The sequence below is a fragment of the Diplotaxodon limnothrissa genome, linkage group LG2 (assembly GCF_057381915.1).
Source record: "Diplotaxodon limnothrissa isolate DT_005_m linkage group LG2, D_limnothrissa_male_GT1.1, whole genome shotgun sequence".
In the NCBI taxonomy this organism is placed as follows: domain Eukaryota; kingdom Metazoa; phylum Chordata; class Actinopteri; order Cichliformes; family Cichlidae; genus Diplotaxodon; species Diplotaxodon limnothrissa.
In genome coordinates this window covers 24,520,511-24,544,816 of record NC_140597.1, presented here as the reverse complement: position 1 = coordinate 24,544,816, position 24,306 = coordinate 24,520,511, and the positions used below count along the sequence as shown (strand labels likewise).

Sequence of the window (24,306 nt, the reverse complement as noted above, 5' to 3'; positions counted from 1 at the left end):
CCACTTTTAGGCTAATCAGTTGCTGGCAGTAAACATATTCTGAACAGAGTGGTATCTAGATTTTCTCATCTGACTCTCAGCGAGAAATTACATTTTCTAAAATTTCAAACTGTTCCTGTAAAACCAGGGTTTTAAACATAAGGCCTGTGGCCCGGAATCAACCCTGCAAAGACTCCAATCCTACACGCTTTGGGAAACGTGAAGGACATTTGGTACCTACTGCGTTCTCATAAGTTTTACAACTACACCAAAATTATTAAATAACAGATGAGCAATCACATGTCAGAAAAGCTTCAGGTTTTTTCTCTATCTGCACATATTTCTGTCAGGTTCACAGTAAAGAAAAAGAAAAATAGGACATTTTCTATTAATTAATTAAAAAAACTTCTGTTTTATAATGTAATTACAGGACAGTCTGGGCAGTGAGCTACCAGAACTTCTCTGCAATTTTACACATTTAATTTTTAAAATTTAAGCCCAAAGAATTGTACTGACAGATTTCTTTAATTTACTACTGCAGAATTACTTAATGCTAACATAGAAAAACTGAGATGCATTATTAATTTGCACTTCATTTTCTTATATTGAGATCTTAGGGATTAAATGTGCAGTTAAACTTCTTTGCACCCACAGAAAAGGGAGTTTCACTGGTCCGTCCCACTTAAGATCAAAGTGGGCTGAATGTATCTCACAATGTAAAATTAGTTTGATTCCTTGATGTAAAAGACACTGTTCCCAGCACTTCACTTCTTTCACCTTGTGTCAGGTTACAGCTTTAGTCCAGAATGGATTCAATTCATTTTTCAGCTGTAAATCTTTTTCTTTGAGATTCTTGTAAATTTATAAAAACAAAAATATGACATGTACATAAGTACTCACAGCCTTTGCTCCCTACTTCGGTGAAGCACCTTCAGCAGCACCTTATACCCTCTTTTCAAGTCTGATGCCGCAAGCTTGGCAAACCTATTTTTGGGCAGTTTCACTCATTCTTCTTTGTAAAACCTCTCAAGCTCCGTCAGTCTGGATGGAGAGCGACACTCGAGGAGGTTCACAGAGCGGTCCCAAAGCTGGTTCTTTGTTATCTTGGCTGTGTACTCCAGAGCACTCTGGAGCAGATTATCATCAGGGATGTCTCTGTATGTTGCTGCATTCATCTTACACTCGACCCTGACTAGACTAACAGTTCCTGCTGCCCCACAGCATAATGCTGCCACCACCGTGCTTCCTATAGGGATGTCATTGTCCATATGAGAAGCGGTGCCTGGGTTCCTCCAGACATGATGTCTTGCATTCAGGTCAAAGAGTTCAATTTTTGTTTTATTAGAGCAGAAAATTTTATTTCTCATTGTCTGGAGTCCTTCAGGTGACTTCTGGTAAACTCCAGGTGGGCTGTCATGAGCCTTTTACTGAGTGGCTTTCCTCTGGCCACTCTATCATGCAGGTCTGATTGTTAAAGTGCTGCAGAAAAGGTTGGCTTCCCGTCTCCATAGATCAACACTGATGTTCTGTCAAAGCGAACATTGGATCACTTTCTCAGTCACTCATGTTTGCCAGGCGGCTCTTCAAGAAGTCCCGGTGGTTCCCATTTACAGCTGAGGATTTATGAAGTCCACTGTGCTCATTGGGACTTTCAATGCTGCAGGAGTTTTTCTGTACCTTCCCCAGATCTGTGCCTCAATACTGTTCTATCTCAGAGGTCTGTAGACAGTTTCTTGGACTTCATGGCTTGGTTTGAGTTTAGCACAGGTGGACTGAGTGATCGGTCAAGTGGTCAAAACATCTGACAGATGATTGGTGGAAACAAGATGCACCTGAGCTCAATTTTCAATGTAACGGAAAAGACTGTGAATATTTATGCACATGTTAAATTTTAATTTGTTTTTATTTTGAATGAATTTTAAGCTGAAATTTAGCTGTTGCTAAGTTGGCTCTTTTTTCTTTGGGGCAGGTAACCATATCATAATGGCAACGAGTTGTGATGAGGTATCAGCTAGCAGCTAATTAGCACTAAGTAACACACCAAAATATCAAAATTTCCCTGAGCAAACTTCTTGGTCTGTTTGTACAATTATTAGCACATTTTTGTAGAAGGCTGTAAACATGCTTTTTTCTGCTTTGAAGTCGGACATTTTAACAAGGGAGACTATTTGCTTTTGGAGCCAGCCTCAATTTGAGGGACTGCAGATTTTGGCACGTTCGTGTCGCCTTCATTTTCCAGCTCCTTGGGGTGCAGTTTGAGCTCATCCCACATGAGACTAAAAGACAGGATTTGATTTAATATATTTTTTTCTTTGTGAAAGAGTAGGTTAAGTAGAGGTTGATGTAGCGAGCAGATGGAAGCCAGACAAAAAAAAGATGCAGTGAATACACTCTATGGCAGTATATGCAAAATGGGATCACTGTAAACATACTGCATTAAAATACCATATGAATATTAATCTTCAAATGTCTAAATGTCTGTACTGAAGGTGTGAAAGTGTTCACTTTACTTGTGCTTATGCCAAAGAAGTGCTTGCTGACAACGCCTTATGCAGTCGGTTCCTACTTCTCTTACCTTGCAGTACTTCCACCTCTCTGCGCAGCTTTTCAAATGCCATAATTTCCAGCCGCACAATTCAGCCATCGCTCTTAATTGGCAGATATATGGTAGGCTCTCATAGCCTTCTCTCGACGCAATCTTTTTGTCTCTGAAGATAGACAGAGATGGAATGATGCTATCACAAGTAATCAGAGAATAAAGAAGAACGTTGAAGAGAGAGTTTCAATTATTCTGCCTGGATGGGAGCGAAGAAAAAAATGTATTGTGCTTTCTGTTGAAGAAAAAAATAGAAAAAGAGCATTTATTCTGCACATCTGAGCAGTAAAATCACATGCACATACATATTTATATGTATTACACGTGTTCCAAATTTCCATTTTTACTGCTCGTCTTTGTGCGCAGCGTTTAAGAGCCGCGCCTCCCTAATAAGCTACAAACTTGTCTGTTCCTTGAATGATATTTCAAATTCAATTAATAATGTGCTTTCAAGTTCAGATAGTGAATCTTATGGAATTCAGCCATTGTACTGAGTTATCTTTGCAGGGGGAGGTTATAATAGAATATTGTTGGCCTTTAGCTCCCTGCTCTGTGGTCAGATGCATTTAAATGTCAGCACTGTTTCCTGCCTTTTCAGAAACAGGCTTGAAATAGGAAACACAAATGCCAGCCTGGGTCCTATTACCTGCCGCCCTGCTTTGTATCCGTGGCTCATTGTTTATGCCAGCCTTTTATGGATCACATTCAAATAATGCTGGCGATTCAAGTCTGATTTATAGCAATAGATGCTATAATTGTACTCTGATGGCCCCTAATAAATTTCATTTGATTGATTCTTGTGATAACGATGATGCATGCATAGTTCGTTATTGCAGATCGCATTACTCCGAAAGAGTTTCTCACTGGCCGGCACTGCAAGAATCATTTATTTGATATTATGTCTGAGGTTTTATTGGGTCTGCTTCTAGTCTTTTACTGAAGGTGCATAGAGTACCTTGGCCTTGGTCCTCTTAACCTTATAGCCACTTACAAATATTAAAGCCTGTGTTAATTATGCATTCTAAGGTGAAGTAGTAAATTTAATTCCCCTCTAAACCACCTCTTCTGTGGTGCTTGTTTGAAAATGCGTGCCTTTTTGCTACTGTTGGTCTTCTCTTTTGTACAATTTTAACCTCCTGTGCGTTTCAGATGGCCTGTTGGACTGCGTAGATCCCGATTGCTGCGAGCAGCTGAGCTGTGGCTCTGACCCCCTGTGCCAGGGTTCGGCCGACCCGTTGGCCCTGCTGCAGCAGGGCTCGCTTCCCCTCACCACACCCCATTCTCCCACCAGCACGCACACTCACAGCTTCTACCACCGCATCCGCTTCCTTCTTGGCAAGGCGGCCACACACACTCTCCCTGGAGACGTGCCCTTTGATACCAGGTATGCGCTTATTTACTCTTTGTGCCGTATTCTTATATGTAGTCTAGTATTTGTGTTTGCGCATCCATGCTCTCGAGTTGTTCGACTGCACGGTGCGCTGAAAGACCTCAGGAGTAGACGATGGACAAATACATCCATTTTAATGACTTGCAACGTCCACTGGATGTCATTTGTTTAATGAGGATTTGTGTTTGCATGTGAATGGGGCATGTCGTGTGTTCAAGCGCCTGCACGTACATCTGTTACCCTGAAGATCGGCAGTCACACGACAGCACATTGTTCCTTCTTCCAGGATCCGTGTCAGAATCCAGCTACAGAGTGTTTGTTTGGTACATATTAATGCTTTATGTGTCATTCAGTTACACCAGTCGTAAAGGTGTCACCATAAATTTTTCAGCACCCTCTGACTGCTGTCTAAGAGCGCAAATCCATCTCAGCGACATTATGATGACCTAGAAAATTTGGTTTGGAAAACAAAAGGGGATACCACTCTGAAAAATGGCAAAGTGCTTCTTTTTTTCCCCGACCCGTTGGTTCACTTGTAGAATAAACAAATAAATTAATTATGTGGCATTTTTTTCTGAGGGGAAATCGATTGCAGCTTTCAGGACAGGAGTAACAAACGGGACTACGCAGTCACCCGGAGAACACCTCACCATCCTTCATTTATCCTTTTTTCCGGAGTAACAGATTGACTCCATCGTGAATGTGTGCGTACGTGTGTGCGTGTGCAACGCATGTGTCGGCCTAAATCTGTCTTTATTGCACCGGGGCAGCTGTTAGTCCAGGTTCAAGCAGTGTAATCTATTCTTTACCTGCAAAATCAAGATGAATATTTTCAAATGGGAGAGATGCTTCTCATCATTTAGGGCCTTTTTAAAGAACAACCTGGCCTGCTTTGTTTTTTTCTTGGTTTTTTTGCTGCAGGTAGCGCTGTCACTGTAATATAAAAATGATGTGGAAGTTTTGGTCTCTTTATGACAAGGTGTTGAAAGGTTTTACTGTGGGTGAAGCTATATTTGTGATCCTTGTATCCTGGCAGTCTCTGGTAGACTTTTTTCTGTGCTGAAGAATGGAATTGTACTGAGAAGAATAAACTCAGCTGCTTTTTTATTCGCACAAGGTCATCTGGCAAGTGCATCACAATGTGCCTCTCTCTTCAAACAGTGATTATGTTCTCCATCACTGTAAACCTGTCATCTCTCCCTCTCTTTGTTTATCTCCATCTCTTTTTTCCCTCTCCCTCTCTCTCTCTCGTCTTTGTTTTGGCAGTCGGGTAGCTGTGATCCGAGGTAGCGTTGTGCTGCAGGATGGCTCTCCTCTCGTTGGAGTCAACATCTCTTTTCCGCAGCACCCCGAGTATGGTTACACCACAAGTAGGCAGGATGGAAGGTACAAATTTAGGCACAAGAGACACACAAAAAACTACATTTCTAATTCCTTTTCTCCTCCAAACTTAGTTGCTCCTCATTTCTCTCCAGCTTTGACCTGGTGACCTTGGGCGCCATGTCTATGACCTTGATGTTCCAGCGTCCACCCTTCCTCCCTCAAACACGAACCATCTGGTCCCCAAATAACAACTTCCTGGTTCTAGATCAGGTGACAATGTCCAGGGAGGAACCTCAAGCTCCTAAATGTGACATCAGGAGCGTTCTGAGTCCCTATCCTCTCGTCCTGCCCTACCCACTTTCCAGATACACCGCATCGTGTGCAGAGAAGGGGCCAGCCATACCTGAGCTACAGGTAAAATCCCTGTTGACAGACGTAATCACTGTTCTCAAACACAAGCCCACGACTATGGTAGCTATGTGATGGTGCTGATTTCCTGATATCTTTTCTCACCTAATTAACTGAACATAATTGCCTGGATTTAGTCATAAAGAAATAAAAATAGCAAGAGTAACGAAGCATTTAATGTGTGCGTGTGAGTGTCAGCGAGAATGAAGCTTACATAAACTTTGTAACAGCTCAGCAACAAACCAACCTGGCCTCACACGATTGAGACAAACAGGATTGTGCAAATTTAGCTCGATTCATATTTGCATCATGCAAACACCAAATGAACAAAATGCAAATGTGTGCTACATCCATACACTTCCCCACCACAAAAGCAAATTAAGTACCTGAAAATCAGATGTGAAGGTCATTCAGGTGGTTACATATTTACTTCACAATGTAGCGCCAAAGATTGGGTTTTTTTGTTGTTCACAGAGAGCAGGACCTCACCCTGTGACTTTTTTTTCTCTCTCACTACATTTGTTTTTTGTGGTTTTTTGGTAGATTAAAAGCACAAAGCACATTATTCCTTTTCGCTCTCGCTTGAAAATATCATCATTCAAGGCCACAGATACACTATCTGCACTTTGTATCAACAGAACATCAAAACGAATGAAGGGACATTTTTTATCTTAGCTTAGCTCACACAAGCATCGGGTAAATAAATGGAAAGAACAGCACTGACAGTTCGTACATGTAACATGTTCATTGACTATAGTGAACACAGGCAGCTGGTTAAATGAAAAACTTTATGAATAGAGTAATACAGTATATACTGGATATACAGTGCTGTGCAAAAGTCTTGGGTCACCCCTCATTTATCTATATCTTACTAGGAAAACCGGAAATGCATCCAGCAACTTACTGAAACATGTGCAAGCATACTTGTCGGTGTATGTTTGTATTATCTTTGACGTTTGCTTCCAAGAAGTCAGGCTATCAAGAAGTCATTCGTACAGAAAGGGTAAAGAATGCTGAAATACACAAGAACTGGACTAAAGATTGGCCTACAGGCTCTACCATGGTGGCTGTGGGGCTGCATTTTAGCCAGTGGTGTTGGAGATATTTAAAAATTGATGGGATTATCAACAGAAAACAACCTTCAGATTTTTATTCGCCGTGGAATACCCTATAGAAGATGTCTGAGCTTCATTTTTCAGCACGAGAACAATCCCGAACACACTAGCAGTGCAGTAAAAGCATATCTAGGTAGAAAACACCTACATAATGGAACACTATCCATCATGGATTGGCCTCCCCAGAGCCCAGATAACAATATTATTGACACAGTGTGGGATCACCTTGACAGAGAACAGCTCAAAAGTCAGCCAGCATCCAAAGATGAATGTTTTTTGTTTGTTTATTAAGTCACTGACCTATAAAACACCGAGGCACAGACAGCACAACCAATTTTAAATGGTAGCTTTTAGTCCTTTGTTACTGTCATGTGAAAACTGATGGAATTATGAACGCGGAAAAGTGCCATCAGATTTTTATCCACCATCTGGCAAGCATCAGCTGGTACGGATCAACATGACAGTGATGCCAAACACACTTCCAGTGCAGTAAAACCATATTCGGATGGAAAAACACAACATCAGTCATGGATTGGCCTCCCCTGGGCCCAGATCTCAGTATTATTGACACAGTGTAGGATCGTCTTGACAGAGAACAGAACAAAAGGCAGCAACATCCAGAGAAGAGCTTTAAATGTCCTTCAAGAAGCCTGGAGAAGAAATGACAAGAAAGCATTGGTTTTTGCCTTATATACTATATTCAGTTCAGTTCAGTTCATTTTTATTTCAAACATTTCAAACATGTGCCTTCACAATCATTACAAAATATCATTCCATTATTTGTTTGAAAAGGAGTAGGCTGAAGTATTTACTTATTTGTCCCTACCCCCTCAAGTAATATATTTAATGCATATAATTGCATGTTTCAATAAATCACTGCACTTACTTCCCATTTTCCATCCATGACTCAAGACTTTAATACTTTTTCTATTTTCTACAGATATCATTGTGGTGCAGACTTCATTTCATGTATTAAAAAAGATAAGAAAACATTGACACGTACTCTGTGTACTTACTGCACCCTACACTCTAAGAACTAAAACTGATAATTACTTAAATATTTTGGTGCAACACTTTTACACTCAAAAATAATGAGTAAATGCAAAAACAATCACATCTCTTAAATACACCTTATTAATTGAGTAAATCCAACTAAAATGGAATAAGTTGTTATGAACAATTAAAGATGTTACAGTAACATACAAAATTGAGTAAATACAATTGAAAATCTAAGTTAAAACAACAGTAACCAAAAGTTCAAACTACATAAAATATTAATTAGGAAATGCTGAAATGCTTGGCACATTTAACCTACACCATTACAATTATTTGTTTTTAAATAATGGTGCAATTTACTTAATATTTTTAAGTTAATTTAAGCAAAAACGTTAATTACAATTAAGTGTTTATTTTATTTATACACACACACACACACACACACACACACACACACACACAGGAAAAAAGAACCACGTCAATTCAACATTGTTCACAATGATTTATTTTAAACAGCTTTTTTGTGAATCACACATTTAGCAGATTCCTTCTCTGAACACAGTGAGCTGAAATCTGTTCTACATTCAGTGGATAAAACTTGGATAAAATTTCAGTCACAACAGCCTTATATAATAAAATTGCATCCAAATTGGCATGCTTGATAAAACTCTGTAAAACTGGCATATTGATGCTAACAACAAGAAAAATGTACCTGCCATACAAAGAATAAAAGTGGCTCAAGTGAACGCAGTGCTTTACCTTTTCAGAAAAGGTCAAATGACAAAAATAAAATTAAGATCCCAAAAAGATATAAATCCTGAAAAAAAAAACCATTTGCACTGTGACATAGTTTTTGAACATCTTATTTTGATTCCAAAAAATTGGGAAGATTATAACTAAAGAGTGACCAAAAAACATCCATAATGATACTCTCCCATTTACACCTTAATGTGAATCTGGAAAGTTAATACAAAAACACAGTTTATGGTACAAACATTATTTATGAACAGGAATGTCAAAACAATGTAATGTCGCAACTGAACCTTTTGATGAGCATTACATGTCACTTAACAAGTCTAACACTTTAAGAACAGCCCTGTGAAATTTTGTCTACAATGAACAGAGGTCATTTTTCAGTCTTTGAACCTTGACAGAAAGGTTTCCTGGATCCAGCTCCATGAACACTTTTCGAAATGCTTCAAATGTGCATTTGAAATTCTTGGGGTATTTCAGATCCAGAGCATAGCACAGTCCCAAAAGATAGCAACAGGCTTTGCTCAGATTCCCAAGTTTGCCCAGAACAGTAACGCCTTCAATAACAATACCCACATCAGTAGGTTCGCCTGACCTGTCTTGATTCTGCAGCAGGTAAATCTTCATCACCTCCTCAGCCAAAGCCTCTTCAACAAAGACAGCATCAGCACCGTCCTTTAAAAAGAGAAACAACTGTTTTAAGCTCACATATTTCCAAACATTGAAACAAAAAGTTTCATTTGTATGACATCACCGGTACTCATAATATGTAGACACTGTGCTCCAAAATCTTATAGCAATAGCAAATGCAAATGCTATTCTTTTGTATGCTTTGAAGTGTTTTTTTTTTCTTTAGAACAGTATCTTAAAACTTTTCTATGATCTCACAAGCTAAAATAAACTACCGTAATTGTTGGGCTATAAGCCGCTACTTTTTGCACCAGCTTTGAACCCTGCGGCTTTTAGTCAGGTGCGGCTTTTCTCTGGATTGTCCATGATTTTTGTCATATCGTAAGATTTGTTTTGTTTGTTCCGCTGTTGCCTGGCGGAAGGGCATGTGATCAGACACACAGTATCGGGGTTCAAGAGTGGTATGTTGGTCACATGTCCATCCGCCAGGCAACACAGTGCCGTACAAGTAGCGCGAAAAACAAACTTCAAAGTAGCGCTACGCGTTCAGCGGGAGGCGTGGATGACGAGCGGTGATAAACTTGCGAAAAGCAAGTTATGCTCAATTCCACCGGTGGATTCTGACAGCGTGGAAAAGTGTGAAAACATCCACGATCACCAACGGATTTGAAGGGCTGGACTGCTGCATGATGGAGAGGAGGACACCGCCACGGCCCTTCTGAGGGTGTTCGACTCTGACACTGACAATGAGGATTTCTTTGGTTTTGAAAGTGACAACGAAGGAGAGAAGCGGAGAGTGGATGACGAAGCCATCCTGAGCCTGTTCGTTTCCGACACTGGAGAAGAGGACTTTGGTGGTTTCAGTGCGCAGGAAGAAGAGAAAGATGGTGGTGAATGACTGACTTTTCTTCTTGTTAAAGCCGTGTCGCTGCACCTGAGCCTAAAAGGTAGTCTGAATCTATTTTTCTGGTGTGCTGCAGGTTATTGTTATGTACTACATTTGTTACTCATTTATGAAGCACAGTACATGTGTCCTACTTGTAATTACCGCTACTTGTACATATACCTAAAAAGTTATGCAAATATGTACCCATAACTTGTTTTTCAAGATATTAATAAAAGTGATGTCTCCAAACAGCCATCTCTTTCCTGACAATTCCCTTTGTGCATATTCTCTTACATATGATAAGTCAACATTGAAACACCTGCGGCTTTTGGTCAGGTGCGGCTAATGTATGTACAAACCAGGATTTTCCCCTGATTTTAGCTTGTGCGGCTAATATTCAGGTGCGCTTTGTAGTCCGGGAAATACGGTACTAATATTCCTAAAACAGATTTATTGCACCAACCTCAAAGGTTTTGATTAAGGCACTTGGATCCTCTCCCAGATGGTCAATGAAACATCTGATGATGACTTCTCGTTTTTTCTCGATGGAATTTCCACTCTGTAAAACAGGAAGTCTCAACTGAGGCAAAATTTGCACATTTAAAACATGACTTACCATTTCTAGCTTAAACATAACTATTTTTTTTCTGTTGTTGACCTGTTTTCACACCCACCATCAAGGTAAGAACACCTGTGGAGCTAAAATATTGAACAGAAACCTAAGAAAAGCCGTTTTTAGTGGAAGGGCCTCTTCAATGCTGTGTTGGAACGTTTTTGTGGTTAGAAAATGCAATCTTCCTTACCTGAAGCAGAAGGTTTAACTGTGCCCTGTGGCGTTGTCCAGCAGCACCTTTCTTGGCTTGAAACAAGGACAGGAGTTTGGATGAATACAAGTCCAACGATGACATGAACTTTGGTTCAAGGTTCAGGGTCGTGATCCTATGAAACGCTGCACTGACCTGGATGGGAGAGGACAAAAAATCTGAAGGCCAAAATTCTGATTCAATCAAAAAAAAAAAAAAAAAAAAATCTACCATTTTTTGCAACCTGGACCTTATTTTCTAACATGCAAAAGATTAATTTACACATCCAGACATAAATCCATATAAGTGGAGTTGTTCAGTATGCAGACTAAACCCTCAACATAAAGTATTATCTTCCACTAAGCTTCTAAATTTTATGTTATGAATTGCTTGCACTATTTCCCTGTGAGATTGTATAATCTTAGAGGGAAGAGGCGGAGCCAGGTTGCCCTCTGAACCATCGTCTGCCAGGCAGCGATGCGAGAGGAACACACCGCTGAAGTGGCGCACATATTCAGAATCGTGTCAGCGGCTTTACAGAGAAAGCCTTTCAGCTCCTCTGGCAGCTCTGCTTCCTCCACCTTCCTGGAGATGACAAACGCTAGCAAATCAGTGTTGTTAGTCAATGCAGCTGACTGAACAGTGCATTGATGTGCGCGATCAGTGAACCTTGCTATCAGCTGGTCAAGTTTGGCGGGATGGGCCGGTCGCTGTCCAACGACCTTGGTCATTTTGGTGCCGAAAACTGAAGCGAGGCTCGGCTCCAGAGGGGGAACAGGCGGAAAACTCCGGTCTGTGAAGCCCTCTGTGAAGCCCTAGGTAGAGACCGGCGCTCTAATCTTCGCTGGCTCTGCTGCTGCCTCAGAGAGGTTGGTCATCATCCCTGGGAACTGAGGCCAGATGGGATCTGGGCAACGAGAGTGAGTGGAGCCATACCTTCCCGCCAGATCATGGCCTGTATTTATATAGCGCTTTACTAGTCCCTAAGGACCCCAAAGCGCTTTACATATCCAGTCATCCACCCATTCACACACACATTCACACACTGGTGATGGCAAGCTACATTGTAGCCACAGCCACCCTGGGGCGCACTGACAGAGGCGAGGCTGCCGGACACTGGCGCCACCGGGCCCTCTGACCACCACCAGTAGGCAACGGGTGAAGTGTCTTGCCCAAGGACACAACGACCGAGACTGTCCAAGCCGGGGCTCGAACCGGCAACCTTCCGATTACAAGGCGAACTCCCAACTCTTGAGCCACGATCATCAGATGGGGGTGGAGCAGGCTGAGGGACGGGAAGTTCCTTCTCACCAGCTGCCTCCTGGATGATGCCAGGCAGATCCAGGAGCAGCGCACCAACAACTGGGAGCGGCGTCCTTGCCGACATGTGAAGGCCAGGGGTGGATGAGCGTCGGCTCATCCACCCTTCTGTCACCAGGCTGCCCAGCTGGGAGGCAGTGGAGCTGCCACCACTGCCGTTTTCCTCACGGTGGGTGGAATCATCCAATTCCGGCCCACCATCGAAGAACTCGATGGCTTCTTCCAGCGAGTGCCTCTCTTAGTGGGAACGCCTCCTCAGCATCAGCCTTGAAAAAGGCTGACCTCCGCTGCTTTTCCTCTGGCGGGAGGAGCTAACAGGAGCAGCAATAGGATTAAGGTGTGAGGGCTAGGTCCGCATGGTGAGGACCAAGGCAGCCCACGCAGACGGCATGTCGGTCATACGACATGATGTAGCCGGTCTGGCAGGATGGACTGAAGAAAAACGGTAGAGCCGATTTCCTGGTCTCACCGTAACTTATACTAGACCAGGGTGAGGCCCACACAGCAGGTGGGCGTGGACTAAAATACTTCAGTGCTGCGCGCACAAGGGGAATACCCACTTAAAGGGCTGCGCCTATACTCATGGTGACACTGGATGACAGGCCATGAACTCATCAATATATTTACCGAACTGAAAAATTCTCAAAATTTAGATTTGGCATTTGTATGACTAAAATAACCCACCACAAAACCAGTATAAATATTTAGGTGGTATCACCATCCACTACTCAGCTTGTATAAAACAATATCATATCCTTCCAAAATTTAACACATCAAGTCCTCTGAGTAAAATTACCTGCTTTACTTTGTAGTTGATGCAGATTTTTTTCCTGGTGGTGAAGATGGTGCTGAAAAAATACAAATCAAAACTTTATCATTACAAAACATGTCACTGAGTAATCTGCCATAACACCAATCTCTTATAAGAAAGTTTAGCTTGGATTGAAATAAACATTTATTTATGTAAATTGGGAGTAACTAGGCAAGGCAAGGCAAATTTATTTGTATAGCACAATTCAACAACAAGGTGATTCAAAGTGCTTTACAGAGAAACAAAAACAAATAAAAAGCATGATTTAAAATTGATTAAAGCAAGCAAACAAACAAACTAACAAACAAAACAGTATATAAAATCAAAACATAAAATCACAACAGTAGATAAAATCAGTAGTTAAATGTAAGTTTTGAAATTTAAGCTTAAAAGTGTGGATTTGGTGCTTTATTCAAATGCAGCAGAGAATAGGTGAGTCTTCAACCTGGATTTAAATAAACTGAGTGTTTCTGGAACTATACTATACTAACTATACTGGAAATGATGGTACTTTTGGCTTGACCAAAAGGACCAAAGCTTTTTTTTTTCATTATTTTCTGGGATCTGAAAGGAAGTAGGGCCCCCAGTCTAAATTTACTTAAGGCCCCATAGTACTTTGGACCGGCCCTGGATGAGGTAATCTGCTGACCCGGGCGGTCCTGTCAGTGTTCTCTCAAAAACTGGCCCTGTTCGGGACAAAGCTGAAAGCAGCGTCTTATATGCTCTGAAAGACCCCACATAGAACAAGAAAGCTAAGCAGCATGGTTGCTGCTATGAACTGTTCCGCGGGCAGGTCTTCTTAGTTACCAAAGCCATTGATGACGTCTGTTCATCTCCTCCTGAACAACCTGACAGAGTGAGTCAGGCCGCGTGACTACCGCAGCTCCCGCACCGCGACTCAACAGGGCCATTTTCTAGAAATGTCTGAGCACACCTGCTTTCACGTGGTTCCTAAAATGCCCCCAATTAAACGGTCAGGTCGCTGGTACCGGGACATTCCGGTCAAATTACCCGGAACGCAGATAGCGACTCAGAACGTAAAAGGATAAAAGGGTGCGGTTTCCCGCCGCCTTGACTGGAAGACGGGTTGAAAACTTAAATTAACGTGCACAAACACGCTGCGAAAAGTGAGCCACCATGACAAACGCTTTCTTCAGAACATGTTATAAAAGAACGGTGTGGATAAAGACAGCTAATGTAAGAATTGGTCACTTATCTGAAAACGTTACCAAGTCTGCAGTGGATGTGTGTCTGTCTCGTTCAACGTGCAGAAAATCTCCCATGAGGCCATGCTCCTCGCGTGCGGTACATGCCAAAGGTCATTAGTCTTACTCAAAGTTTTAAGTTAGTATTGGGGGACAAAATTATATTGATTTTTGAACCATTAATAATTAAAGTTAAAGACAATGATAAGTATGAATACCAGTGTCTCAGTTATTATGAGTACTTTCTATGAGATATATTGAGTAGATTTAAATAATGCACCCTGTGTTTCAAATACAGAATTTTTTCTTTTAAATAAACTTGAACAAAAGAGCTCAGTTCAACTCAAAAACTGGTGTTGAAAATTTAAGCATTCTTTTCAGTATTTTCAACTCAAGATAACACTTTTGTGATTTTCAAAGATTTAATCAAGGTCATCTAACTTAGAATTATAATGATATTTACTAAGCCCCTGAATAATTTTTTAGGGTGTACTGTGCAGCTATTTTCTTCTGTACCTGCCAATAACACTTATTACTCTAGCTCATTATACAAATACAAAGTCATGATAAAACACCTTTCTTTCCTATATTACTCTGTCACTCTCTTTCATTTCTCATTTATGCTCTCACCATCACCTGTATTTCTCACTCTGCTCCTCTGCTTATTCTCCCCAGGCAGTGCAGGAAGACGTTTCAATCCCAGGAGCCTTTGTGAAGCTGAGCTACTTGAGCACTCGTGCTGCTGGCTACCTCTCTCTCCTGCGAATCCTCCTCACTCCTCCCTCCCCATCATCCCCTGTCTCCCCGCTGGGCGGTCTGTCCAAGGTTCATGTCCGCGCCTCTGTCCAAGGGAGGTTATACCAGCGGTGGTATCCTGCCGGGCCTGGTCTGGTCCACAGGCTGGTCTGGAACAAGACAGATGTTTATGGTCAGGAGGTCTGGGGTCTCACTTATGCAACTGGTAGGTAAAATATGAAATTATTCATTAATGTCTTTTTTCACATTTGGCAACAAACATTTAACTTTCATGCCAAATACCACAAAAGAAAGAAGGTAAGATAACTTGTGGATCAAGAAAAGGACTACAAACTATTGATTTGTTCTTAGCCATGGGAGAGTCTGTTAAAAGCACAGATAAAAATCCAACTCATCCCAGATAAATTAAAACCAGCAGCAGTCCTGAGTGCCATGCGAAAGGCGTCTACCTGGGGAAACATAATAACAAAATGAATGATAATATTATGATAGGCCTCCTGCATAGTAAACATAATGATGCCATCAGTCCATAATAATTTTCGCATTCAAAAATAATCATAATAATCTGTGTGTGTGTGTGTGTGTGTGTGTGTGTGTGTGTGTGTGTGTGTGTGTGTGTGTGTGTGTGTGTGTGTATGTGTGTGTGTGAAAGAGCAAGAGCAGGAGATTAAAAAAGGCCTATTTTTCAGCCCATTAAAGTTTTAAGTGTTGAGTTTGATCTCCTATGATTGGGTTTGGTGAACATATTGAAATGAATGTTTCAGCACTTTACTTATTTGCGCTCTTTCATAGCTTCATGATACGATCACACCATCTCATGTTCATAAGGCAGGGCCAGACTATTTTTGTTTAGTGTATTTTTGTTTCCACTAAACATTAAATGAACTAATAAATAGCGGGGTTAATGCAGAAGCCTTGAGAGCTTGAATAAAAGGACCTCTGGATTGGAGAAACCAGCCTCCATAAATGCATGGCACAATGGCACAACACTGAGCTGTAAATGTGCACCTAAAAGACAAATGACGCTCTGTCAAGGATGATGATGCTCACATTTTGGACAGGGAAGACAGATGGTTTGAGAGAGGACTGAAGGAGGTCATCTATGTGAACAACAGTCATTGAACAGAGGGGATGCTCTACAACACCAAAAGACCCTGCAATAACGGGAAAAAAACCCCAAACAATCAGATGACCCCCTATGAGGGAGCACTTGGCGTCAGTGAGAAGGAAAATCTGAGTTTTAACAACTTTAAATCTCAGCAGAACCAAGATCAGGGACGGGCAGGCATCTGCCGCAAGGGGTTGGGGATGAGGGGAGGGAAACAGGACAATAGACAAACTGTGGAAGACAGCAGAGATTAATAATAACCAGTGATTGGATGCAGTGTGTGTATTAACTCATAAAGAATGAAAAAAGATGAGTGAAGAAGAAACACACATGATCAGTAGTAGGTCAACGACTCCCAGGACCCCCTCCAAAGGGAACAACCCCCACTAGGGGGTAAATGGATGGGACTCTCCACCTTTGATTTTAGAAGTGAAGATGCCTGTTGAATCAGAGTCTTCACAAACTTGAAGAAGTCCAGTGGGCTTCTTCTTTTTTTCAAGCTCTGAAGACGATCACGACCTTGATGAATGCGAGCCTACACAGATGGTTAATCCAGTTTGTGGTTTGGGAGTTGCTTTTTATTACTTTTTATTAATAAAAGTATTGGCAGTTTAACTTTTCCCATCCACTTTATATTTCTAGCCACACTTTAACACTGCGCTTTATTCTGTCTACCTTGGAGCTTTATCTGAAACACACAGTCACACACCGATGGGTGCTTTTGGGATATTTTTGGTTTTAGCATTTTGTCGAAGGACACTTTAGCATGCAGACCTTCCACTTACCTTCCAAGCCCTAGCCGCAAAGTAATTACAAATAAAACTGTAGCGCAACACAACTTCTCCAAAAAAAAAAACCACAGTTTGTTGCTTGGTTTTACAGCTTTGTTTAAGCTAAACCACATTAATTAGTGAGCTTTGGAGGCATATTTTTAGGCGAGCTTTGTGAACATTGGACGGAGCCAGGGTAGCTCTTTCCCCTTGTGTTCCCCTCGCTCCAGTTAATTCACAGATATGAGAGGGCTATCAATCTTTTTTCGTCCAACTCTGGACAAGGAAACAAACAAGCCTGCCCACAGAGATATTTAACTATTTCTACAAGCAAAGCTCCCGTTAGCTTAGTATAAATCAAATCTGAGGGACTCAGAGAAATGTTTTTTTTCCTCTTTCAGACAGGATGCAGGCCAGATGAATAAAACCCTTTGAAAGACAGAAAAACAGATTTTCTTTTATCATCGTCCCTGTTAACTCTTAGGTCTGCGAGGGAGCGTTTCAGCACTGCGGTTTGCACAAAAGCCTGATTGGAAGTCATTGTGTAAATGATTGACCATTCAGTGGGTAATCACCCAACTGTTAATAGACAATGTCCTGCTACGAAATTACAGATGGGAGATTTCAGTGTTTGATTTAAACTTTTTAACAGTAGTTCAACAACTGCCGATTCACTGCAGCACACCAAAGGGTTTCCTATAAGTGAAATATCATTATGAAATTAAGAACATATCGTGAATGCGGTGAGAAGGGAAACATTTTCTTCTTTTTCCCTGTCCTGCCTGACAGCGTAGCAATCGGAATTGTTGACTGAAAGGCAAAAAAATGCCAAAATTTATTAGAATTACTTATTTATTTTGGGTTATTACAACCAAAGAAAGTGGAGTTGGGGAGAAAGTTAAGAGAAGAAGAGGAAGCGAGAGAGAGAAACGCTGAGAATCTGCTTCAACACCTGTTGCGGTAAAGAAAACAGCAGAGAAACCACAGCAACTAACAACATATGCATAAATAATAGTGTTACTGAACAGCACTTAGCTTGACTCTGTCCAAGGTCCCTGAAACCTGAAATGGCGCTGACAGCAAAGAAGAGTAGAGATGTAAGGAGAGGGAGGAGCAGAAAGACGGAAGGCTACAAATACTCTGCAGAGATATTGTCAGCTATGACAGGGAGATAGCCCCTTTGGACACGTTTGACGGCGCTGGTTCTGTGGGATAAAATAAAAAAAAAAAGTAAAAAGCACATAAATACAAATCTGTGTGCTGAAGGTTTTCATTACCGCGGCCTTCTGTCTCCTTTTCCCCAGTGTCTTCTCTCACCTGTGTGAAAAACAGATTTACAGGATGTGAAACTGTTACTGTTATTGCTCTCTAGGTTCATTATGGCAAAAAACAGCCCTTTGTAAGATGCCATCGAGGCTTAAACCATTGAACTTTCTGCTATCTATGTCCGTGGCTTCCTCTTTGTGGAAGAGTGTGCGTAAACAGTGCAGCAGCAAGATAGAGCTTTCCATAAGCACTGAGATCAGGCTTACCAGACTCTTTGTCCACCAGAGTGTAGGGCCTCATACCAAGATTGCATCTTTCTGTCCCCAGGCCTTCTTTTCCCCTCGTGATCCCTCCCCCTCCTCTTATCTGTTCGAGCGGCATTTCATCTGCTCCGGCTCTCTCGTGATCTTTCACCTCTTCACGGCTCACATGATCCCTGTTTTTATTTACCCTGCTTTGCTAAACCACTTCACCCTTCTTGCCCCCTTTCCCTCGCCTCCCTCTTCCTCTACCCAGGCGGGTGATTTCCTGTGTTTCCTGTCCTGTCCTGATCTCCCTTTCGCTTTTCTTCCCTCCTTGTTATTTCCTCCATTCCCTGTGATCTCCCCGGTTACCTCGCTCCTGTTTTCCTCTGCCCTTCATTGTTTTTGTCTTCTCTACCCATGTTCTCCCCTGATCCTCCCCTCTCTATAGTTCCTCGTGCTATGTTGGTGCAAAGACACAGACGAGCGTGGTCTCTCGCGCACACACACGCATCCTGCGGTACGTCTGTGCATGCACACACACCCATGTGCCACAGAGAGCAAGAGAAAGGGAGATCATGCTCTGTTTGCTGGGGTGAACACATTGCCTGAGGCTTCGGCAGTGGGGAATGAAAGCTTTCACCTGTGAGATATTGAGTGTGCATTTATGGACTATAGTGTGCATCTGTATTGTTTGCGAGCGAGTGTGTGTTCTCGCGCTGAGGCTTGTATCATTTCTTGTAATATAGCTAGAGTAATATTCGGTTGTGAAGCAGTTCTCCAAACACTGACACTTTCCCTTTGAGATTGTTTCGCCTGTTTTGTCCTGGAAAAAGCTTTGTTCTTCATATTAAGTCAGTTTTATTGTAGGTTTGTTTTTTTTAAAAAGAAAACAGAAAAATGTTCCTATTTACAGAAATGTATTCATGGCAACTTTTAATACATTTTACAAAGGCTGGAATGCTTTCCAGGTTGTCAAACAGGCTTTTGAAGAGGAAATGCAATGTACCTTCAAGGGTCAAAACACGCACAATGCAAATATGTGTGCTTTGGGGTTTTTAAGAAAGGTTTTTTTGTGAAGAATATATGTAGCTTTGCATTTTCCGATCCCTCTCACTTCTCTTTCTGTCCTTTAAGCCTGACCTTAAACCTAAGATTAAAAGCCTAACTGAGCTTAAGGCAGATAAAATTGAAACAAATGGACTTTTTGGATGAAACCAAAGCGAGAGTTCCTAGGCTCTAAGAACTTTTGTCCAGCACTATAAGGTTTCTTTTTCTCTTCCATGATCTCCAGTGCCCCAAATTACAGATTATTTTCTCTCCCCAATCACCATATCGATCGTTCCCTCCGACTCTGAGATTTAAGTCAGCCCCGTGTGTCTGCTGAGAGTTTCTCTCCGCGTTACTGGGAATCTCCTGAGTTTCTGCATAATGCGAGCGCCCCTACTTACGTATTCCGGAATCTCATCTGATCTTTATGCTGACTTTGCCGCATGGTTTCCCTTGAGCGCCTGTCAGTTCACAGGCATGTTGGTCTACAGTGAAGTTAAAAGAGATCAGTGCCAACAGTGATTGACAGCGACAACTGTTCTTCTCCAGCTTTTGTGTTGATGTGTCAACCTAACCTTACTCTACAGTATATCATTATATTCATTTAAGAACACTGTATCATCTTAAAATGTGCTCTGTACTGAACCCGTGCAGCTTTAAAGCATCTTGTGGTTAAGTAAGGAAGATGGAACGGCCTTTTCTTTCGTGTTTGCTTGGCTACAGCAGCGAGGTACCTAATACAGTATTGCCCATCAGAGCAGTTTAACACTGAATATGATATTCTTGTATGATTTACCATAATCATACTGATAATAGGGGATTATCAACTAATGCTAGCACTGGCTATCAGGCACGTCCATAATTCAATGTGATTTTAATTTGACTGCTTATTTTGGCTAATATAATAAAGGTGTGCTAATACATCTGTGCTGCATCCATGCAACGTCATGAAATGTGTAAGACAACCAAACACTAAACAAAATTAAAAGGAATCCAACTGCCATTTAGATAGTTACCTAAAGTGTAATAGAGTGGCATTTATGTAATGCTGTTTCAGTCTTACTCACCTCTCAAGCTAAATTTAACCATGCATTCATACAGCACTATACACTTCTCATATCCATGACCAATTTAGAATCACCAGTTAGCCAAACATGCTAATGTTTGGACTGTGGGAGGAAGCCAGAGCGCTCAGATGAAACACATGCAGGCATAATGGTTAGCCCACATTTACCTCAGTTACCTAGCAGACCTTCTCTGCATGTATAGGCCCAAGAGATCACTCCGATCCTCTAACCAACTGCCCTTAGTGCAACAAAGACCCCGATGAAAGACTACAGGGCACCGAGCTTTTGCAATTGCCGCACGCAAAGTCTGGAATAATCTTCCTGTCGATGTTCGCATGTCAGATTCCATTCAATCGTTTAACTCATGCTTAAAAACTCACCTGTTCCATCTAGTTTTTGAAGCAAATCAGTTTGGACTTCCATCTGGTCTGCATTTGTGCAATGTAACTGTAAATATCACTGTAACTGTAACTATAATTGTTTTTAATTGTTTTTAACTGTTTTTGTTGCCTTTCGTTGTAATCTGCTTTGCTGCCTTGTGTGAAGCACTTTGATGGACACTGTCCTTTTTAAATGTGCTTTAGAAGTAAAATATTGATTGATTGACAGTCTCACAGAAACAAGGTTCCAAATTAGAGCCCAGGCTGTGGGGTTTGCATGTTCTCTCTGCACATGTGTGGATTTATTCAGGGTACTTTGGCATGCATGTTAGGTTAATTGGTGTTTCTTAATTGACACTGTACTCTGTGTCAGACTCAAAGCGTGCTACATAATGCTACAGTCACACTACGTAAAACAGTGCTGCATCCAAAACTGCAAGAAGATAGAGTCGGTCTGCCATCAGTCTGGGTCACGTTGGCAATAACATATGATTAGTTTGTCATATTAGTGAAACTAATTGCGATAAATCAGGGAAAATCACAAACCTCTTGCCATCTGCATCAGAGGTATAGAGCTAAACTTGTCTGCCAGCGGTAGAGTGGCCACTTGGAAAGACTAGGATATTTTTCATTGGGTCCTTCTGGCCGGACACAGCAAAATCCACACATAAGGCATGACTCTCTGAGCCACAGACTCAGCCAGGCTTACAAAAAAGGGAAAACTTACAATTTACACATGTATAAACATACAAAAACACACAGCTTGGTCATTTTGTAATGACCAACATTTTACAAAGGGCAGTGCAAATTTGTGGCTTAAAAATCACAGTGTAAGCACAGGTTTTACACACGTTTCTCTCTTAAAACATTTTGGCAGTTCAGATAAATGAGAGGAGGCTGACGGAGAATCGATATGTTTACGATATATGAGGATGAACTCTTTCTGACAGACATTGCTGGGGACCTGAGGACTGAAACACAAGTAGAGTCCAGGATTAATCCAGAGAAAACTATTGCTCCATAGAAACCGGAAATCCGTGTGTAACAACTGATATGCACCATGTGCAGAAGGACAAAAAAAACATTATTTCCCATCTGATCCCGAGCTGTCTGTGTGAAGATACTGTTACTAAGCCAGGTGTGTAAATGTGCACATCCTTCTGGGTGTTTCTGCAGGCTGTGTGAAACTGTAGGTCCTTATTAAAGTCAGTGTTATGTACAGGCATGTGGTATTATATACCAGTAGATTATATGACATTATGTGATGAAGGGAAGTTAAAGAAAGAAACCTGAGAGTTGGTCTGGTTGCGCACTGCTGAGATGCAGACATGCAGAGAGTTGTTTTCATTGTGTACTGATCATGGTGTAGAAATGCAGCTAAAAGCCTGGAAACATAATAAAGTATTTTGATTCTGATTGTGCAATACAAAGATGTATGTTTGTATGCATCTTGCATTAGAATTGTACTTCCTCCTCCTCCAGCTTCAGTAATTATTGCCGAGCAGGAATATGTGGGGCTCGGTTGTAAACACTCAGAGTGAGGACTGAGTAAAGAGTGCCAGGACAGTGCCAAAGTTTTGGCGCTGCACTCAGAGGTTTGAGCCATCCACTCCACACTCCTTCTGATAACATCTCCCCCTCTAATTCCAAGTAAATGAGCACTCCTCTGAGCAAGGTGCAAAGTAAGACATGTGCAGCTTGCAGTAAATTGCCTGCCACAAGTCTTAATAACTCACATTTGTGTGATTTATTATGTTGTGTCCTCACTCGGAGAAATAAATGGTGGAGCAAAAGAACTTCACTGATTACGTGCTGGCAATCTGCATTTACAGATTGAACGGTGAGTATTTGCAAACATTCTGCAATCTGTCTGAGAGCGACTGCAGTCAGCACGGTAGTCGCAAGGATTTTGTCGTCCTATTTTTGCTGTAGTGTGAGCCATGCTTAAATAAAAGTGCACAATAAATTGATTATGAGAGAACCATTTTACAGTTTCTGATTCAGCAACCGCATATTTCTGCAAATACTTTTACAGGTGGTCTTGTTTATCATAGGACATCGTACAGCTAGGAGCTATTTTCAGAGTGACTATAGGCATACAGCGACTGGAATGTGTGAGAGAAAAGGCAGCAGAAAGTTGCCATTAAAATTGTAATAAAGCACTTGCTTAATTAGGTAAATGTATTGCTTGTGTGTTTATTTTTTCCACCTCTAATGACTCATGTGCATGGGCTTCTTTCCTTCGGTGTGTGCAAGCACGCCTGATTACACACTGCAGAATGACATGTATGTAAGTATGTTTGCGTGTTTACTTTGAAAGCTCCTGCAGCTTGGTCACCTGCTGCCTTTAAACATATTCCAAGTGGCAAATTAGTGCCGAAACATATTTAATCCTGCCAAGCCAAAAAAGAAAAAGAAAATCTGTTGATAGTTGTTAGTTGTAGTGGGAAGCTGCACAGCGTATCATTACAACTAAGAGGCCAAGCAGCTAATTCTAGGGCTCCTTCATGAAGCCGTACTCCTCCTGATTACGCCCCCACTCCTCACTGATGTCTCTCAAACACAAACACTGATGAGGTCTCCCTACAGGCCTTTTATCTATCTCACCACTCGATACAATATAGCTTTGAAAAAGATATGGGGAAACTTGTGTGTGCTTTGCCTTGTTTTCAGGCTTTGTTCAGATACAAGCGCGTGCAGTCATTCTGCGCCACGTGGTGCAGCGTTAAGCACAGCCGGTCTGCAGCACATAGGAATTGCACGCTACTGCTTAATGTTAAGCTCTCGATGTGTGCACGTGTTTCTGTTCCAGTGGCAGTCGGCTATGAGTATGAAGTGTGTCCCGGTGTTATCCACTGGGAAAGAAGGACCGCTCTGATGCAGGGATTTGAACTGGTCCCCTCTGACCTTGGAGGATGGTCTCTGGACAAACACCATGCCCTTAACATTCGCAGCGGTGAGTTTGTCCGCTTGTTTTTGGTGCTTGGAGGCTGGCTGCGTTTTTAAAGCCACAAAATGAATTGGAGAAACTTGAATTCAATTCCAATTAGTTTTTTCTTTTATGAAAGAAAAAACTGATGTTTTTTGCTTTCTTTCTTTGACATTGAAATAAATAAGAACCACCGTGTGACTTCTTTTAAGTTATGTGTTGATAGTCTGGACAGACTACATGAAATGATACAGAGCTTAGAAGTCTAAGATGTCCTTGAAGTAAGGACATCAAAACACTGTAGTGTGGGTGACTCAGCTACAATGTGCCGTTATTGCCATTAAAGCTGCTCAGAAAGTGGTTTGAGATGTATCAAATTTGAATTTTCTCACACAAAAAATCTTAATTTGTTACTTGTTAAGAGTTAGGCACACAGAAGATGGTCCAGATTTAAATGAGTCCAAAAAGTCAGACTGACAAAATTTTGGTCGGTGCAACAGAGTGAAAAACATCGCCCTGTCCC

At 41.5% G+C, this 24,306-nt stretch overlaps 1 protein-coding gene across 1 annotated transcript in view; it reads left to right on the top strand.

Annotated features, from left to right (window-relative positions):
* Positions 1–24,306, top strand: part of tenm1 (teneurin transmembrane protein 1) — a 183,792-nt gene that overhangs the window by 105,232 nt on the left and 54,254 nt on the right. Inside the window, exons 14-18 of the mRNA XM_085361549.1 lie at positions 3,725–3,959; positions 5,232–5,351; positions 5,441–5,702; positions 14,891–15,176; positions 23,667–23,810. Of these exons, the coding sequence (XP_085217675.1) occupies positions 3,725–3,959; positions 5,232–5,351; positions 5,441–5,702; positions 14,891–15,176; positions 23,667–23,810 (1,047 nt within the window). The remainder of the gene's footprint in view (positions 1–3,724; positions 3,960–5,231; positions 5,352–5,440; positions 5,703–14,890; positions 15,177–23,666; positions 23,811–24,306) is intronic.